Raw genomic sequence first — 14,801 nt, forward strand, 5'->3', positions numbered from 1 at the left:
ATGAACAGTCCCTCGCAGCAAAATGTCTCCATCACTCCATCATAATGCACGTTTCACTAAGTTCAGAGTAGCATTTCCCGAAGCGTGTTCCACGTAACAGACGGCGGGACAGTCACAGGTTTGGGGGAGAGTCCGTGGCCAAAATGCTTGGAAGGTTCTGGGAGAAGCGGAATTAGCCAGAGGCCAAGCTCTAGCCTGCTGACCTGCTCTGTGAATCACAAAGAAGCAGGTGTCTCATGCGATGTTTTTCTAACTGTATTTGAACACGAAACTGTAATTTGATGAAATTTCTGTTAACAGTTCCCAGGAAAGCTAGTGTCCCGAGGAACACACTTTGAGAAACAGTGGCTTAGAAGAGTGTTATTGGGCAGCACTGGCAGGGTCAGCCGCTTCCCATGTTGGGGTAGAAGCCGGCGCTCAGCCTCACCCAGAGTCTAGGTTCAGACTTGGAGCACTTCCTGCCTGAGGACGCGGAGTGGGGTCCCCGAGTGTCCTGGGAAACCGTGACAGGAAAACCCGTGGCCCCCTTTCTTGTTCTTGACAAGTTCTTACAAGTTCTCCCGTGAGTTATAGTCGCACGAATTATCAAGGGAGATGCTGGGTTTTCCATGTCCGGGGCCTTTGGAAAGCAGGTAGGAATTAAAAGGCGAGAAGACAGACTGGCCAAGCTCTGGAAGGGCCCGCGACTGGCACCTCCTCACTCTGCCCGGGACATGCATTTGAAGGAAGCCCTCCTGGCTCAGAGCTCCAGGACAGGTGGGTGGAGGAGGTGCCCGAGACCCCACGGCCGTCCGTGGCTGGTGAGCTGAGCACTTTGTGGGCGCCGGGCACTGGCATGTGTCTTACATGTTTCCGGAAACAGCCTCCGAGGTCACGCGCGTTATTCTTCTCACTGTACAAATGGGGCCTGAGCCTGGGGAGGTCACAGAGCTTCTTCAGGGGCATGCACCCGGCATGGTGTGGGACCTGGGTGCACACCCAAGTCCTCATCCCCTGCACCCAGCTGCCACGGTGGGTCTGACACACCACGCACATCAGGTCCCATTGAAGTGGGCCTTCCACAGGCCGTCATGTGGGGAGAGGATGGAGGAGAGGAGATGAGCTCAGGTGGACAGGAAGGCAGGGAGGGGCCTGTCTAGCTCCCCACACCGCCACGGCCAGTAGCCCTCGTTGCCGACAGCAGCCTGGCCGCGCTCCCCCGCCTCTCCCCTGCCAGAGGCGTCTCTTCCCATCAGCCATCTGCCTCTGGGCGCTGACCAGCCCCCGCAGCACAAGCAGCTGCCCCGTCAGGCACAGGACACAGCCCAGGGCACCTGCCGTGTCCTCGGGCACGTCCCTGCCCTCACAGGAAGGGGCAGGGTCCAGACACCACAGGTCGTCCTCTGACTTCAGTGTCGGGGTCGGGGTCTCCACAGGAGGCTAACTTCCAGCTGCAGACCGCAGCTGATGAGGCTGGGCCCTGCGTGGGGGCTCCGGCTGCAGCCTGGGTCTGGGCAGTGGCTGGCGGTCGTGTGAGGAGGGAGCAGACGACGGGCCAGGGCCTGGAGGAGCTAAGTCTTAAGAAAAGAGACCACCCGAGGGAAAGCCATGTGTCTGCCCATCGCTTACTGCCCAGGGCACCTGCCATCTGTCCTGTCAGGCCGAGTGGCAATGGTTAGTGCTGGGCCCGTACTGCCACGTGCCCTGTGGGTACGGAGCTCTGTGTGAGGCACCGGAAAGGAACGCGGGAGGAAGGGGACTCAGTGCTCCCAGCTGACCTGAGCCGCGTTTGAAGGCGTCATTCTGAGAGCAGGGTCAGTGAGCTGAATAGCCCACACCTGCCTGCCGGGATCCCTGGACAGGCCCACGGGGACCGCGGAGGGCCGGGCTCGGAGCTCAGGCCCACGGAGGAGGGCTCTTCCTCTCCCTGTGCCAGGGACGGGCTTCAGGGGGACACAGATTTCTCTTGCTGAGCCGAAACCTGGCGGGGTCCTGTGATTGGATGGGGACCACGGCTTCTGGAAGCACCTCCTTGATCCCACTGCCCCATTGGTGTCTCTGATGACACCTGGAGTAGCAGCCCCTCACCCAGCGCAGGTCTGCGGTCACAGGCGTTCACCCGAGTACATTCGGTCTCTTACAGAGCCCCCCTGCTCCGCAAGCAGGGCCCGTCTCTCACTCACACTGTCCGTGCCCGGCACACGGGTGCCCCCCCGCTCCGCAAGCAGGGCCCGTCTCTCGCTCACACTGTCTGTGCCCGGCACACGGGTGCCCCCAGCTCCGCAAGCAGGGCCCGTCTCTCGCTCACACTGTCCGTGCCCGGCACACGGGTGCCCCCCGCTCCGCAAGCAGGGCCCGTCTCTCGCTCACACTGTCCGTGCCCGGCACACGGGTGCCCCCAGCTCCGCAAGCAGGGCCCGTCTCTCGCTCACACTGTCCGTGCCCGGCACACGGGTGCCCCCCGCTCCGCAAGTAGGGCCCGTCTCTCGCTCACACTGTCTGTGCCCGGCACACGGGTGCCCCCCGCTCCGCAAGTAGGGCCTGTCTCTTGCTCACACTGTCTGTGCCCGGCACATGGCTGGCCATGTCTGGCACCCATGTGCAAACGAATGAAAATGCCAATAATAAATGAACCTCTCTTCAGACCTCAGGTGGAGATTCTTTGACAGCAAATTGGTCTTGTTCCTCCTCCACGGACAGTCCGGAGGCCCCAGCACACACAGGACGAGGCCCCAGACTGGCATTTGGGCCCTGTGCTCAGCCGTGCCACCCTCCCCACTTTATTTCTTCCCATCCCCACCCCACACGTCCTGTGTGCCAGCCCAGTCAACCCCAGCCTTTGGTGGGCACCACTTGGGGCCTGCTGGGAATGCGAGTCCCGGCTGCAGCCCGAGCCGCAGCTCCAGCCCGTGTTCGGCAGGAGCCGTGACTTTCTCTAAAGGTGCCGGGAGCCTGACGGCAGGGGTTCTGTGGACCACACTCTGAGAACTGATGCTCTGTCATTCGCACTGTGGGCAGCTAGCTAGAGAGCCCCCTGCCCACTCCCGTGCCTTGGTATCCATGGCGACACTCCAGATTTCACCCATCACCTTATTTTTGTCCAGAAAATGCCTTCGCATCTGTGAGACAGCTCAATGGTCACTCCGTGGACATGTCTCCTGCACCAGGCACATGAGCTTTCTCTCTCTCTTCATCACACCTGCCTTTCTGGAGATGACTCTCTTGTGTGTTTTTCTCCCTCCCTTCCCCCAGCACTGACTGCGCTCTCAGGAGAACAGCTCTTAGTTACCCCGGGACCCTCGGTGCCCAGCAGAGCAGCTGACAGTCATGTCCAGACTAGAGTGAGACACCAGATGTGTGCCGCGGAGCCTAGCCCCTGTCTTCCCTCCTAACTCGGTCTGTTTCTGACCTGGGTCTTTCCAGGAGTTCTCACTGCAGAGAATGGACGGCCTCGTGGACGACCGTGTCAACATCCTGGGCTTTTCCATCTTCAATCAGTCCCACGCTTTCTTCCACGAGTTTGCCCGGAGCCTCAGCCAGTCTTGGCAGGAGAACTGTGACCACGTGCCCTTCCCGGGGCCTGCGGTGAGTACCCCACAGAGCCCTCCGGGGTCCCTTCGCCTGCACACGCCCCCCTCTGTGGGCCGGCCGCCAGGACACAGATGCCCCAGGCGTCCAGCCCTCGCCAGGCCCGCTGGGCAGTGTGTCCGGGAAGTGCTTCTGCTGTGAGTGTGAGCAGCACGCTCTGTGGAGGAGACGGAGCTGCGCGGGGCGCCGTGGTCAGTGAGTGACCTCTGCCGGTCTCCTGGGCCACACTCGGACACTGTCATTTTGGAGAACTGTCCAAGTTCAGGATCCAAGCTTATTATCCTTGGAAAGGCCTTTGGCTGATTGGCGACCTCGTCTTTCAGACAGGGAACCCGAGCCCAGGCTGGGAAGGGGGCGGGCGCAAGGGTGCGCCCCGCCTTCTGCAGGGTGACGTGAGCCGCAGATGCTCGCTCCGGCCCAGAGCCCTGCACACTTGGACCGCGCCCGAAGGGGAGCTCACCCAGAGAAGCCACTCTGTGCCCCCGCCACGCTCCTCCTCCTCGACGCCCTTCCCTCCTGTGTGTGGTGGAAGCAGAGGGCCCCCCGCCTTTCTCTGTCGGGTTGATGTCCTCGCTTTGTGAGACGGTGCAGTGTTTGCTTGTGCCCATTTGCAAAACGCAGGTTTTCAAGGGACGGGAGCTGCATGGCTTCCTGGGGCCTGTCCTCACCATGTCACAGCTAAGCCCCCAGGCCCCACAGGGCAGCGGGTGGTGTTCACGGCAGCGCTCCAAGGCCCTGCTGTCAGTGTCTCCCCTGGAGCGTGATGCACTGAGGCCAGAAAGGTCACGCAAGCAGCCAGGGTCACTGAGCCGATGCGCAGAGGAAGGGGGTCAGAGCCTGGCCCTACAGTGTCCAGCTCGTCGTAACCACGACGCCATTTCGCCTTCTCTCAGACCGTCATCCTCGGCCCCAGTACACTGGCGAAAGGAAAGTAGCTCGTGAGCATCTGCCAAGAGCGTGATGGAGTGAGGGAGGCAGATGGAACAGTGGTTAGAGGCAGGAGTTGTGCTCAGGAGGCGACAGGAGCCGGCACCTTCCTGGGTGGGGCTCTGCTGGGCGGAGGAAGTGCCCTGTCCTTGATAAGACACGTCCGGAGGCAAGGAGCACTCTGGACATTGGCATTGGGGCCCTAACTGGTCCTTGGCCAGGTGGCGATGGGCCGGCTGAAGGACAGAGTGACCGGCCACCGCACTCTGCCTTTTTACTGTGTAGCCTGGTGGACGTCTTAGCAAGTAGCTCAGGGGTCAAAGCTCTCGCAAAACCCAGGGGCTCTGAGCAGAAGGCAGGAAGAGGAGGGGTGAGAGCTGAGTCGTGGGGTGAGAACCCACGTGGCCGCCCTGAGGACTGATGCTCCTGTCACTGCACACCGTGGGCAGCCAGCTGAGAGCCCCCGCCCGTGCCGGTACCCATGTGATGTTCTAGGTCCTCACCCGAGGCACTTCTGACCTGAAGGAGGTAAGGACCCACCCTCATTAGGGCTTGAGGGCCAGGAGGGACATCCTCGAGCACGGTCCCCTCTCCTGGCAGGATGCACGCCCTGCTCCCCGCCTGCCCTGCAGTCGCTCCAGGGTTCTCACCAGGCGCTAAGGGACTGGGAAGGCCCCCATCACAACCTTGCGCAGGAAATAAGGTCACTGCCTCCTCTCCAGCTCGGGCATTCCGCCTCCAGCCCCGGCCCAGTGCCGCGAACGTCCCTGCTCCGCTTACCTGTCTGGCTCCTCCCCGAGGTCCCAGCCCTCTCTGGTGCTCACGGGGGCACTGGGAGGCAGACCAGGAGCCCTGATCGGGCGGGGCGGTGCCTGGCCAGGTGTGGGCTGGCCCTGGACAGGCCGGGTCTGCTGAAACGGGCTGGCCTTGGCAGCAGGACCTGCACTCACACACCAGCCTTGTCATGCTCTTGCTGTGTGATCTTACGTAGCTGTGTAGCCCTCTGGACCTCAGACTTGTATCTGTAATTTTGAGCTGAGGGTTATTATGAAGAAAAATTGGACATGATTCTATCTTCAGAGTACAGTGATGCACTCTGTGTTCATTTGACATTCTGTTTGCCAGCCACTGGCATAGCGTCAGCAAATCCATCAACTGGGTTTGCAGCAGAAATGCTGTCTGAACACAACCCCCAGAGCCTCAGTAGCACACAGCAAGCATGCGTGTAGCTCATGCATCTGAGGGTCAGCCGGGGGAGCCCCTCTCCCCTGCTCAGCTGGGCTGCAGTGGGGCTTGGCTGGCTGAACAGGCTGGGCCTGCCGGGCAGCTCTGCCTCATCCCCGCACCCCTGCGCTGGCCGAGCGGGCTGCCCTGCCACATCTCGTGGTGGTGCCGACGGTGGCAGAGCCGGTGCGAGTACATGGGGCCTCTCAGTCCTGGGCTCCCAGATCGGGCACATGGTGACTTGCACCTTCTTTTTTGGCCAAAGAAAACCACATACACAAACTCCAAGTCAGGGATTGAGGAAGTGTAGTCCACCCTTTTACTTTGTCTTAATCCTCACCTGAGGATAGCCCTCCGTTGCTTCTGTTTTTATAGAGATTGGAAGGGAGGGACAGAGAGAGAAGCATCGATGTGAGAAAGACACATCGATTGGGTGCCTCCCACATGACCCCAACCAGGACCAGGACTTGAACCTGCAACCCAGGTGTGTGCCCTTGACCAGGAATGGAACCCGTGGCCCTTGGGTCCATGGGCCAATGCTCTAACTGCCGAGCAACCGACCAGGGCAGACTCCACTCTTTCAGGGGAAAATAGTCAAGTTGCAAAGGCCTGACGACAGAGCTGGTGAGTGTGGGGGCCCCTACGTGACCCGTCACAATAAGGATCCAAAGGCACTGTCCTCTGGGGTCCCCAGCGCGGAGAGCAGGCTCCTCCCCACCGCAGGGCAGTGGTCCCGAGAGGGGTGCTGCTCCTGTGGAAGCAGAGGGAGACCCTCAGTTCTGCCCGGAGAGACGGGGAGGCTTTCTAGAAGAGCAAAGCAAAGCCCGCACCGATGTCATTTCCTGGGGGCGCTGTGCAGGGCACGACGCGGCCAGACGACTGCACCGTGTGGGGCTCTTTCCCTGAGCCGGCAGCGTGCAAGACGGGACTCTGACCTCATTCCTCCTTCCTAGCCCCGTCTCGGACCTCCCGAGACCTTAGCATCATATGCTCCCTGAGAACGTTCGGGGGCGTTTGGGAGAGGGTGTGTTCTCCGGACTCCCTCTGTGCTGGGGTGCAGGCAGGAAGGGCCGGAGAGGAGAGCCTTAGCCCTAGGCTGGGCACGGAGGGCAGCCAGCCCTGGCTCCCAGTCCGCTCTGCTTCACGCGGCGTGCTCGCCGCCGAGCGCCTTCGGTGTTCCTGCCGTGGAGTGGGCCCGCGGTCCTGCTAGCTCAGGAGACAGGTGCTCGCCCATGGGCCTCCCCGGGCACAGAGCTGAGCACTGCAGCACTGCCCCTGAAACGCCCACCTGACCTCTTCTCCTTCCGCGGCATCCCAGTCACAAGTGGGGAAACCGAGGCACAGCAGAGCCAACTGCGGCTCTCTGGGGGCGGGTGCTCGGGTCCCCTGGGCCACAGCCCGCACCTGCCTCTCAGAGCCTCGCCGCGGGTCCCGTGGCCTTCGAGGAGGGAGGGGAGGGCGCAGAGGGGCCGCCCAGGCCCAGGCTCACAGCCTCGCCCAGCAACGCGCCTTTCTCCAGGCTCTCGCCCGAGCAGCAGCCTTCCAGAAAGGGGTGCCGCCCCCGTCCCGTCCGTCCGGCTGCAGCTCCGGCCCCACAGCCCTGTCCTTCCTGGGAGCTGGAGGCAGGGAGCAGTGGGTTCCAGGAGAGCGTAGCCTGACCTGTCTCCGCGTCTCAACCAGCCGGGCCAGGCCGGCTCCTCTCCGTGGGAGCCACTTGCTTCCCCTCTGCCCCCCTCTCCCCTTCTCTCTGTCCTCCTGTCCTCTCCTCCGGCTCTCCTGTCCATCTTCCTCTGTCCGCAGCCTCCTCTCTGTCTCCTGCTCTTTTTCTCCCCTACCCCTGATGGTCCCTCTTCCTCTGGCATTTTCTCTCCTATTTCTTTTCCTCCCGACTTGTGTGGGAGGCTCCCTGCCCCCTCACCCTCCCGTCTCGCCCCGACAGCGTTCCCTGGGGAGCGTGAGGGAAGGGTGCCCAGCTCTGGAGGCAGGGACAGGGAGAGCTGAGGAGTCACCGGAGAGCAGGCTCAGGGCCGTCCGCCGGGCCGTCCACCCAGGCCGTCCTCTCGCCTGAGACCCAGCAGGGGCGGAGGTGGGCGTCAGATCGGTCCCGCGCCACGCCTGTTACTCATGATGCAGAGGACGAGAATCGTGGAAAATCATCTAAATTACAGATGGTTAGATTAAGTAATTAGAATTTATGCTAAAACAGATGTGTGTAAGTGAATGCGTATTTCACTGACTAACCCGGATTGTAAGGACTGTTCCATGGGTTGTAATGGTTCCTGTCCTGGCACTATATTGGGGACAGAATCCAAGCTGTCAAAGTTCAGAGACAGAGGGCATCCAAGAGGACTCTGGGAGTCCAGGCAGATGGGGACATATGTTTGGAAGATATTTTTGTTTCTATTTCAGAGAAGCGGGAAGAAACAGCCACAATTCTCTGAGTCAGACCGACTATCCTAATTTATACAGTCTTTCATTCCCCTAAACAATTTATAAACAGCTCAAAAGAACATAACAACGAAGAACCAAATGAAAATATAAAAGCAAGAGAATCAAAGTTTTCTTTTCAAGACATGTTTTGGTGCCAAGAGAAAGGATTTCACACGAGGACTAGGCACTGGGGTTGACTGGAAGGAGACAGGGACAGGAGGAGAGAGGAGACCACAAACAGGCACCCAGACGGACAGATTGGGGGAGGCCACGGAGAGACAGGGCAGGGCAGGGATGCTGGAGGAGACTGGCGGGAGGCAGGCGGGGCAGGGAGGCTGGAGACTGGTGGGAGGCGGGCGGGGCAGGAGGACAGGTGGAGACTGGTGGGAGGCGGGCGGGGCAGGAGGACAGGTGGAGACTGGGGGAGGCGGGCGGGGCAGGAAGACAGGTGGAGACTGGGGGAGGCGGGCGGGGCAGGAAGACAGGTGGAGACTGGGGGAGGCGGGCGAGGCAGGAGGACAGGTGGAGACTGGGGGAGGCGGGCGGGGCAGGAGGACAGGCGGAGACTGGGGGAGGTGGGCGGGGCAGGAGGACAGGTGGAGACTGGGGGGAGGCGGACGGGGCAGGAGGACAGGTGGAGACTGGGGGAGGCGGGCGGGGCAGGAGGACAGGTGGAGACTGGGGGGAGGCGGGCGGGGCAGGAGGACAGGTGGAGACTGGGGGAGGCGGGTGGTGCAGGAGGACAGGTGGAGACTGGGGGAGGCGGGCGGGTCAGGAGGACAGGTGGAGACTGGCGGGAGGCGGGCGGGGCAGGAGGACAGGTGGAGACTGGGGGAGGCGGGCGGGGCAGGAGGACAGGCGGAGTTGCTGCTTTCAGCCGCCGCCTTACCCAGCTGCAGTCCCTCCTTTCAGAACTGAGTCAGTAGTATCAGAGGGAGAGCACTTTGGGAGCAGAGAGACCTCGGGATGGAGATCTAGGGGCAAGGAAAGCAGGTGAGATGGGGTGACAGGCTCCGACACCCCGCAGGGAGAACTGGGCGACTTTGGGGAGATGAGCTCCCGGAGCTCAGGATGGAGGCAAGGTCTCAGAGACACTGGGGGACTCTGAGGAGACCGGGCTGGGAGGAGATGTCTGGGGCTCAGGAGTTTCCATGCAGATCAGACAGGCTGAACTGCAGAGAGCACCTATGAAGCCAGAGCACACTGGGGACAGGTCACCGTGTCACCGGTCACCTCGCGAAGGCGACACACAGATGGGAGGAGACAGGTCACCGTGTCACCGGTCACCTCGCGAAGGCGACACAAAGATGAGAGGAGACAGGTCACCGGGTCACTGTGTCACCGGTCACCTCGCGAAGGCGACACACAGGTGGCAGGAGACGGATCACCAGAGGACGTTCCCTCCACCAGCTCTCCAGCTGGAGTTGTGATGACCAGAAGCACTCTGACGATCTTGAAGGCCCTGACATTTGAGATGACAAACAGACTGGAGACCGGCACACACTGATCTCCAGCCCCTGGACCACTTGCTAAGAAGAGTGCATCAGCCAAGCGCCGTGTCCAGATGGGGCGGGGCAGCAGCACGGGGCCCGGGGGAGGAGGCAGGCGGCACCATGTGCTGCGTCTGCGTCTGCGGTGACAGGGTCTCTCTGGACCAGCACGCAGCCTGTGGGAAGAAGGGGCATTGAGAGCGGCCCCCAGGAGGACAGGGGTCCCCAGTGAGTTTGCTTTTGGTGTTCCGTGACAGAGTCCTGGATTAACCCACCTCACGCAGGACGAGGAGGTGCCATTTCAGGTCACAGCGCAGTCCGGGGTGCTTGCCTGGAAACCGCGGTGCCTGTATCTGCACCGCGTCCCCTCGGGTCCACTTTGTCCTCGGGCTGGGACCCCGGCGGCTGCTCGGGCGCAGGCTCCGTGTGCGGACATGGGACGTCCAGAGCAGGAAGGGCCACCTCTTCCGGAGACAGACGCTCTCTGAGAAGCCTCCCTCCTTCCAGCCCCTGTCCACGTTCCACTAGTCAGAGGGCCACGTGCTGGGCACCGAATCGCACGTGGTGGAGAGTGGGGTGGCTCCCTGGGGAGCGGATTCAGTCAGCCGCCCCTGAAGCACAAGGCTGCTGGGGGGGGGGCATCTGGATGAAATGGGGCTGCTATGAGGGGGAAGAGGGGGAGCACGGGCACCCTTCCGCGGCCCCGCGGCCCTGCTGCCCCGCCTTTGTAAGTGCTGTTCCAGCAGAAGTTTCAAGTGGCTTTTAATGGAGGAGTTTATTGAGGACAGTCAGTCAGGTCCGTGCAGACTGGGTGCTGACGAAGCCCAGGGCAAAAGAGAAGCCTCTCCCCACCCTCTGTCCCTGTGCCCAGACGTGGCCCAGACGTGGCCCAGCAGGCTCCTGTCTGCTGTGGGGAAGGTGACCACATCCAGAGACATAGCTCGTGTTGTCCTGGGAGGGTAGGCACAAGCACCCACATGCTCGAGCAGCGGCGTACCCCAGCTCCCGCAGAGGTGCCCACTGGGAGTGGACGGATGACACCACAGAGAAGGTGGAACCAGGCAGCAGAGTCGCGCTGGGCATCCTCCCCACTGTGCCGTGGGCGTGCCCCCTGATGCTGGGCTGGAGGAGAACCCTTTGAACCTGTTTCTTCACTTGTAAGACGAGAGAATTGGACTACTTGATTTCTAGGATCCTGTCCAGCTCTAACACTGGGTGACTTTGAGGGTCTCCGAATGGAGAAAGTAACTGGGAGGTAAGGGAGAAGGTGGGACAGAAATGCGTTTAAGTGTCATTTAAATAGCAAAACTGAAGAGTCTAGAAATCAATGTTGTAGGCTGACTACCCTCCCGTAGGAACCTGTGGGCTAGGCTGGGAAGGAGGAGCTGCCCATCCATGATTTCCATGTCCTCTGGCAAGGAGACACGAGAGGCCGTTAGTAAGGAGCTGTGTGTGCTCAGGGGAAAAGCAACCGTGCAAAGGACAAGGACAGCTGTAAGTGGGCCAGGAAGCATCGGGTGCTGCTCAGGTGACCTTTGCATCAGATGAAGGAGCTGAGCTGAGAGGGGAGGGCAGTGGGCAGAGAAGACAGCAGGGAGGGTGGGAGGCTGAGGAGCCTGGCTGGTCAGCACAGCTCGGGAGGACTGCAGGGTCTGGTGACCCTGGCGGGCGGCAGAGCCGGGAAAGGAGAGGAGCTGGAGCCGGGAGGGCGGCAGAGCCGGGAAAGGAGAGGAGCTGGAGCCGGGAGGGCGGCAGAGCCGGGAAAGGAGAGGAGCTGGAGCCGGGGTGGGGGGCAGAGCCCGGGAAAGGAGAGGAGCTGGAGCCGGGAGAGCGGCAGAGCCCGGGAAAGGAGAGGAGCTGGAGCCGGGAGGGCGGCAGAGCCCGGGAAAGGAGAGGAGCTGGAGCCGGGAGGGCGGCAGAGCCCGGGAAAGGAGAGGAGCTGGAGCCGGGAGGGCGGCAGAGCCCGGGAAAGGAGAGGAGCTGGAGCCGGGAGGGCGGCAGAGCCCGGGAAAGGAGAGGAGCTGGAGCCGGGAGGGGGGGGCAGAGCCCGGGAAAGGAGAGGAGCTGGAGTGGGGGGGGGGGCAGAGCCCGGGAAAGGAGAGGAGCTGGAGCCGGGAGGGCGGCAGAGCCCGGGAAAGGAGAGGAGCTGGAGCCGGGAGGGCGGCAGAGCCTGGGAAAGGAGAGGAGCTGGAGCCGGGAGGGCGGCAGAGCCCGGGAAAGGAGAGGAGCTGGAGCCGGGGGGGAGGCAGAGCCCGGGAAAGGAGAGGAGCTGGAGCCGGGTTGGGGGGCAGAGCTCGGGAAAGGAGAGGAGCTGGAGCCGGGAGGGCGGCAGAGCCCGGGAAAGGAGAGGAGCTGGAGCCGGGAGGGCGGCAGAGCCCGGGAAAGGAGAGGAGCTGGAGTGGGGGGGGGGCAGAGCCCGGGAAAGGAGAGGAGCTGGAGCTGGGAGGGCGGCAGAGCCCGGGAAAGGAGAGGAGCTGGAGCCGGGAGGGCGGCAGAGCCCGGGAAAGGAGAGGAGCTGGAGCCGGGAGGGCGGCAGAGCCCGGGAAAGGAGAGGAGCTGGAGTGGGGGGGGGGGCAGAGCCCGGGAAAGGAGAGGAGCTGGAGTGGGGGGGGGGCAGAGCCGGGAAAGGAGAGGAGCTGGAGTGGGGGGGGGGCAGAGCCCGGGAAAGGAGAGGAGCTGGAGCCGGGGGGGGGGCAGAGCCCGGGAAAGGAGAGGAGCTGGAGCCGGGGGGGAGGCAGAGCCCGGGAAAGGAGAGGAGCTGGAGCCGGGAGGGCGGCAGAGCCCGGGAAAGGAGAGGAGCTGGAGTGGGGGGGGGGGGCAGAGCCCGGGAAAGGAGAGGAGCTGGAGCCGGGAGGGCGGCAGAGCCCGGGAAAGGAGAGGAGCTGGAGCCGGGAGGGCGGCAGAGCCCGGGAAAGGAGAGGAGCTGGAGCCGGGGGGGAGGCAGAGCCCGGGAAAGGAGAGGAGCTGGAGCCGGGAGGGCGGCAGAGCCCGGGAAAGGAGAGGAGCTGGAGCCGGGGGGGAGGCAGAGCCCGGGAAAGGAGAGGAGCTGGAGCCGGGTTGGGGGGCAGAGCTCGGGAAAGGAGAGGAGCTGGAGCCGGGAGGGCGGCAGAGCCCGGGAAAGGAGAGGAGCTGGAGCCGGGAGGGCGGCAGAGCCCGGGAAAGGAGAGGAGCTGGAGCCGGGCGGGCGGCAGAGCCCGGGAAAGGAGAGGAGCTGGAGCCGGGAGGGCGGCAGAGCCCGGGAAAGGAGAGGAGCTGGAGCCGGGAGGGCGGCAGAGCCCGGGAAAGGAGAGGAGCTGGAGCCGGGGGGGAGGCAGAGCCCGGGATAGGAGAGGAGCTGGAGCCGGGAGGGCGGCAGAGCCGGGAAAGGAGAGGAGCTGGAGCCGGGGGGGAGGCAGAGCCCGGGAAAGGAGAGGAGCTGGAGCCGGGAGGGCGGCAGAGCCCGGGAAAGGAGAGGAGCTGGAGTGGGGGGGGGGCAGAGCCCGGGAAAGGAGAGGAGCTGGAGCCGGGGGGGAGAGCGGCAGAGCCCGGGAAAGGAGAGGTGCTGGAGCCGGGAGGGCGGCAGAGCCCGGGAAAGGAGAGAAGCTGGAGCCGGGAGGGCGGCAGAGCCCGGGAAAGGAGAGGAGCTGGAGCCGGGAGGGCGGCAGAGCCTGGGAAAGGAGAGGAGCTGGAGCCGGGAGGGCGGCAGAGCCCGGGAAAGGAGAGGAGCTGGAGCCGGGAGGGCGGCAGAGCCTGGGAAAGGAGAGGAGCTGGAGCCGGGGTGGGGGGCAGAGCCCGGGATAGGAGAGGAGCTGGAGCCGGGAGGGCGGCAGAGCCCGGGAAAGGAGAGGAGCTGGAGCCGGGGTGGGGAGCAGAGCCCGGGATAGGAGAGGAGCTGGAGCCGGGAGGGCGGCAGAGCCCGGGAAAGGAGAGGAGCTGGAGCCGGGGTGGGGGGCAGAGCCCGGGAAAGGAGAGGAGCTGGAGCCGGGAGGGCGGCAGAGCCCGGGAAAGGAGAGGAGCTGGAGCCGGGAGGGCGGCAGAGCCCGGGAAAGGAGAGGAGCTGGAGCCGGGAGGGCGGCAGAGCCCGGGAAAGGAGAGGAGCTGGAGCCGGGAGGGCGGCAGAGCCTGGGAAAGGAGAGGAGCTGGAGCCGGGAGGGCGGCAGAGCCTGGGAAAGGAGAGGAGCTGGAGCCGGGGTGGGGGGCAGAGCCCGGGATAGGAGAGGAGCTGGAGCCGGGAGGGCGGCAGAGCCCGGGAAAGGAGAGGAGCTGGAGCCGGGAGGGCGGCAGAGCCCGGGAAAGGAGAGGAGCTGGAGCCGGGAGGGCGGCAGAGCCCGGGAAAGGAGAGGAGCTGGAGCCGGGAGGGCGGCAGAGCCCGGGAAAGGAGAGGAGCTGGAGCCGGGAGGGCGGCAGAGCCTGGGAAAGGAGAGGAGCTGGAGCCGGGAGGGCGGCAGAGCCTGGGAAAGGAGAGGAGCTGGAGCCGGGAGGGTGGCAGAGCCTGGGAAAGGAGAGGAGCTGGAGCCGGGGTGGGGGGCAGAGCCCGGGAAAGGAGAGGAGCTGAATCCGGGGGGGAGGCAGAGCCCGGGAAAGGAGAGGAGCTGGAGCCGGTGCTTGGTGGGGGCTGGGGCAGAGGGCGAAGGGCTGTGCTCTGTCCCTGCCAGGTCACTAGGGCTAAACCCTTGGGAGGACGATAAAGGAGCAGGGGAGGGAGAGAGAGGGTGAGAGGGACATAGGAAGAACACATTGCCAGGCAGTTTTGCGATTTAGCTGAGCTTGGTTGGGTACAGAACTCTACTGGGCTGGGTTTCCCTGCAATTGCCTTTCAGGAAGATGATCCAGTCAGGCCCCTTGCCCCACATGGAGCGAAGCTGGGAGTGAGATAAGCCTTCTTCCCAGCCGTTCCCGCCCTGTAGCTCTCTGTGCTCCCTACTCCCGCAGCCTGGGTTAGCCGCGCGCCTCCTGAGCAGCTCGTGGCGCCTGGAGCGCGGTCCCCAACCTGGGAACGTGACCCCTGGAGCTCGGTGTGCAGGGCACTGTGGCCCCTCGCGAGGCAGGCGCAGGGGGCTCTCCTTCACGGAAAACTGGCTCAGGGCACCCAGCACACAGCAAGGACTGGGGTCCGGCCTCTGGAGTCAGCGCCCTGGTTTCGAGCTCTTGTTTAATGTCTCACTGTCCAAGCTGCTCACACTC

General features: G+C 63.6%; 1 protein-coding gene across 1 annotated transcript in view; it reads left to right on the forward strand.

Annotated features, from left to right (window-relative positions):
- The window catches only part of GRIK4 (glutamate ionotropic receptor kainate type subunit 4), a 331,785-nt gene that overhangs the window by 196,436 nt on the left and 120,548 nt on the right, over positions 1-14,801 (forward strand). Inside the window, exon 7 of the mRNA XM_036276444.1 lies at positions 3,403-3,564. Within this exon, the coding sequence (XP_036132337.1) occupies positions 3,403-3,564 (162 nt within the window). The remainder of the gene's footprint in view (positions 1-3,402; positions 3,565-14,801) is intronic.

The sequence above is a fragment of the Molossus molossus genome, unplaced genomic scaffold (assembly GCF_014108415.1).
Source record: "Molossus molossus isolate mMolMol1 unplaced genomic scaffold, mMolMol1.p scaffold_m16_p_22, whole genome shotgun sequence".
Taxonomy (NCBI): Eukaryota; Metazoa; Chordata; class Mammalia; order Chiroptera; family Molossidae; genus Molossus; species Molossus molossus.